Source organism: Echinops telfairi, unplaced genomic scaffold, assembly GCF_000313985.2.
Source record: "Echinops telfairi isolate 266 unplaced genomic scaffold, ASM31398v2 ScPeMD7_3533;HRSCAF=4204_0, whole genome shotgun sequence".
In the NCBI taxonomy this organism is placed as follows: domain Eukaryota; kingdom Metazoa; phylum Chordata; class Mammalia; order Afrosoricida; family Tenrecidae; genus Echinops; species Echinops telfairi.
This window is the reverse complement of record NW_022107431.1, coordinates 40,509,487-40,513,744: the sequence shown is the minus strand read 5'-3', so window position 1 is coordinate 40,513,744 and position 4,258 is coordinate 40,509,487. Positions and strand designations below refer to the sequence as shown.

Sequence of the window (4,258 nt, the reverse complement as noted above, 5' to 3'; positions counted from 1 at the left end):
AATTCTTTCCAGGAAGTTTTTCTATTCTTCAACCCAAAATACAGTCTTTCCTCAAGCTTATGCAGTACTTTAGAGGCATTACAACAAATAGCCTGGTCTCTATTTAAAAAAATCAAAGAAATTCAACCTCCTGGCAATTGAGTTGGCTCCAATGCATAGCAACCCTCTATATGGGGCTTCTGAGGCTGTGATTGTTTATGGGGGCAGACGGCTCCTTCTGTCTCCTGTAGGCAAACGGGTGGATTTGAACCACTGACCTGTGATTAGCAGTCTAACACTTCCTCGCTCCTGACACCAAGGCTCCTTTGTTTCAAAGAAGGGACTCTCAAAAGATGAATTTAATGTAACAAAGTACCTGGTAACACCTGGCTAGACTGCCATATTATTATTCAGATTCTAGTCAATTATCATGTTTTAGCCTAGTAATCTGGCAATGAGGAAAATGACAATTTTTCTTTTAAATCACATTACACTTTTCTTAAGTTGTCAACAAGCATCGGCTATATTCCTAAGGAACTAGTTTCTATATTTAATGTGGGGCTCCTCAACTGAAGAAAAAAGAACAGAACATCATAGGATCCGTAATTCCATAAGGAGAATGAGGGGCTTCCTGCCTCATCAACATCACCACACATACATACACACATACACACATATATACATACACACATACATACATACACACACATACATACATACATACACACATACACACATACATACACACACATACATACATACATACATACACACATACATACACACACACATACACACATACACACACCCACCCACGATAACTTGCCTCTTCCTGGGAGAGTGTATAAACTGCAATTAGACAAGAATGCATTCGTTAAGCACCGAGTTTAATAATTTCGGGAAAACAGACTTCCTGTGAAACTGACAGGAATGTGTTTAGACCAGAACTTCCAAATGTCCTCAGTTTCTAATTCGGTGGCCCCATCTTACTGAAGTTTTTTCATTAAAGGCAAACAAAGTTAAATCACAAAAGCTCGTGAAGAATGTATCCTCTGTAGCCTCTCTCCAGGGTGCTTGCTCAATGGTGCCCAGGGACACGTGGCAGCCTACAGTTCTCCAGGCGAGAAGGGTTCAAGAAATAACAGAACGAACTGAAGAAGGTGCTGCAATCTCAGAGCATGAGAAAGAGATTCTGCGCACTGCTCACCCAACAGAACAGCTGGAGCACTGTCTAAACACTAGCACTGGCACCCTGGGCTGTGTGACACATTTACGGACTAGGAAAACCTAGGTTGGCATATGAGATAATAAGTCTAGGACTAGTATTAAGGGAAATCGTAAAGACGATACACTAATTTGCTAAAAAATGAGAACGACTTTTATTTCCCATTAAGATGCAGTGAGATACAGCTCTGCAGCTCCATCTTCCATGTGCTTCTGGCAGAACCTGCGAATTTGAGCCTTAGTCTTTTGTTTTATTAATACCATTCTGGGTTCTCTATTCCTTGTCAATCATGTATTTCTTTTCCTTTTTATAAGGCAACATGTCTGAAAATTCAGTCTCTTCTACAGAGAATGGACAGTCTCCACTGTTGCTGGGTACTCCCCCATCGCCTTTTTTATCACTAGGAGAAGGGAAAAAATGCAATAAATGTACTGCTTAGACTGGCATTCAACACTGTTGTGCCAGCAGTATCCAGGTCAGTGTGACATCTCATTTTAGTGCTTAGTTAGCACAGTGGTATTTGTAACTAGAAGTTACATAACCTACTATATATTGATGATGCTAATAAGTAACAGCCTCCCTGGACGCTTACTTTATAATAATATTTCTTCATCAATGCTCAGAGGGAAGTGTTAAAACTTAGTTCACATGGAAGAATTTATATTTTAGGAATGTTTTCTTCTCTAGCCATATAACTCCACATATCCAATGTTTGTATGAAGGTTTTAAAAACAAAGCTAGTAGATTTTTAAAAGTATTCTCACATAAACTTTCTATGTAAACTTTTGGAGAATAGAAGGATATTTTCTAAAAAGTTAAACAGTATAGCTTTGGTGAGAAAACTTAAAATCTATGAATCTATTATGTCACAAGCAGAGCCTTAAGTATCCTGCATCTCCTTACCTCGGGAGCAAACATGGTCTCATAGGAAGGATTATACTGAACTTCTTTGACAGCAGGGTCAAGGTGAACTCCAGTCTCCAAATCTTCCTAAAAGAGAAGCAAATGCACATTAAAGATATGACTCACTCATTACCATCAAGTCGATTCTGACTCATAACGACCTTACAGGACAGGGTAGAACTGCCCCTGTGGATTTATGAGGCTGTACCTCTTATGACAGCAGAAAGCTTCATCTTTATCCCGCAGAGTGGCTGGTGGTTTTGAACTGCCGAACTTGTGATTAGCAGCCCAATGTGTAACCCATTACACCACCAGGGCTCCCATAAAGATATGACAGTGATATTTTATTTTCAGAGTTACATTCAAGTCATACCAACCATTTTTAACACAAATCTTGCTATTACTCTACTTGTACCATAAGATCAATAATTCTAACAAAGACTCAAAAAACCAAGCCAATTGCTGTCAAGTTGATTCCAACACACGCCGATCCATGTGCTGCAGAGTAGAACTGCACTCTAGAGGGGCTGCAAAGCCATGATCTTTGGGTACCAGGTAGCCAGGCCTTTCTTCCAAGGTGCCTGTAGGTGGATTCGAACTGCAAATCTTTTGGCGATATATGTATTTCTAAAAGGTTAACATGTGTAAGTCTCTCCCCCTCCCTTTCAAAATACTATCCAAACAAATGAAGGATTTCTAAATTAGCTTTAGCTAGCAAAGTCTTACTAGATTCCAATTTTCCTTTTTTAAAATATTGAGGACCTGATTCTCAGGTTTTTAATTCAGAAGCTGTACTCCCTTTTAGTCAACAAATCTTACTGCCTCTGTACAAGGACTGACCCTGGTGAGGGTCTGCAGAGGAAACAAAAGGAAATGGCAGGGTCTGCATCTTCTATGGCTAAAATCCTATATGATCTATGTCAATACTTCCATCTTCTAAAGCTCACCCCCAGCTTGACAAACATCAAAATTTCATCTCACCCACTGCTTCATGTAACTCCAGCAGTTACAAATATGAAGATTCCCACATTGATATCCCTCACCTGGACCTCCACTACTTGTCTGTCAGTGTGTTGTACTGTGGTGGCTTGTGTGTTGCTGGAAGCTATGCCACTGGTTATTTCAAATGCCAGCCAGGTTTCAGTGGAGCTTCCAGACAAAGAACAGACAAGAAGAAGGAATACCCTGCCACATGGGAGGAAGCAGCTGTTGAAAACCTTATCACAGCATTGAAATACTGTCACACTGAAGGCCTAAAGACTAGGAACAGAACATTGTAGGAAATAGTGTCGCAAGACGGGGTCCTCGAGTTAAAGGCACTCAAAGGTGATTGAGAAGGTACTGCTTCCTCAAAGCAGAGTCGACCATGGTGACATGAATGGAGTGGCTGCAACAATGGCTCAAGCACAGGAACAATTGTGAGCATGGGGCAGGACCAGGCAGGGTTGATTCGATTATGCCTGGGGTCACTATGGGTCGGGACTGGATGACACTTAACAACAGCCTGGACCTCCAACAATAGTCCAAACTACATCCAAAAGGGAACTTCTACTTATTTCTTCCTCCGTGCCTCCTTCCTGCCATTCAAAATTCCGTCCTTAACGGTTAATCAGGCCAAGATCTTGGAGTTATCCATCCCTGACTACTAGTCCTTTTACACTCTTTATGCAACTGATCAACAAATCCTGCCAGGTTTACCTTCTCTACTCAGAAACCAGCCACTTCTGCCTACTCTCTCAGCGTCACCTCCGCCTAAGTTATCATCACACTCCTGCATTGCTGCAATAGCCTTTCATCTGCCCCCTTAACAGCAGTCCTTATCCCCCATGAAGTTGATGACAGAGATGTTGGAGAAGCAAAGCCACTGACAAATGAAAGTACGGTAACGTCAAGGCCAGCTAATGATTGAGGATTAGAAAACTGACAAGAACAATTATACCAGATGCACATAGTCACGGTATTGTTCCAAAGTGTTACCATTCTCAACACACCTTAAGAAGTCCTGCTGCTGTTGCAGTGGGTAAATGCTCGGCCACTGACCCAAGGGTGGCAGCGTGGACTCACCCTCTGGCTCCACAGGAGAAAGAAGGACAGACACCCGCTGGGGCTGTTCTCCACGGCCACAGGGACTGCTGCGCAATGACAATGCCC

The 4,258-nt window shown here is 41.9% G+C and overlaps 1 protein-coding gene across 1 annotated transcript in view; it reads right to left on the bottom strand.

Annotated features, from left to right (window-relative positions):
• The window catches only part of CDC40 (cell division cycle 40), a 50,996-nt gene that overhangs the window by 30,337 nt on the left and 16,401 nt on the right, over positions 1–4,258 (bottom strand). Inside the window, exon 2 of the mRNA XM_004702006.3 lies at positions 2,108–2,194. Coding sequence (XP_004702063.1) covers positions 2,108–2,194 — 87 coding nt within the window. The remainder of the gene's footprint in view (positions 1–2,107; positions 2,195–4,258) is intronic.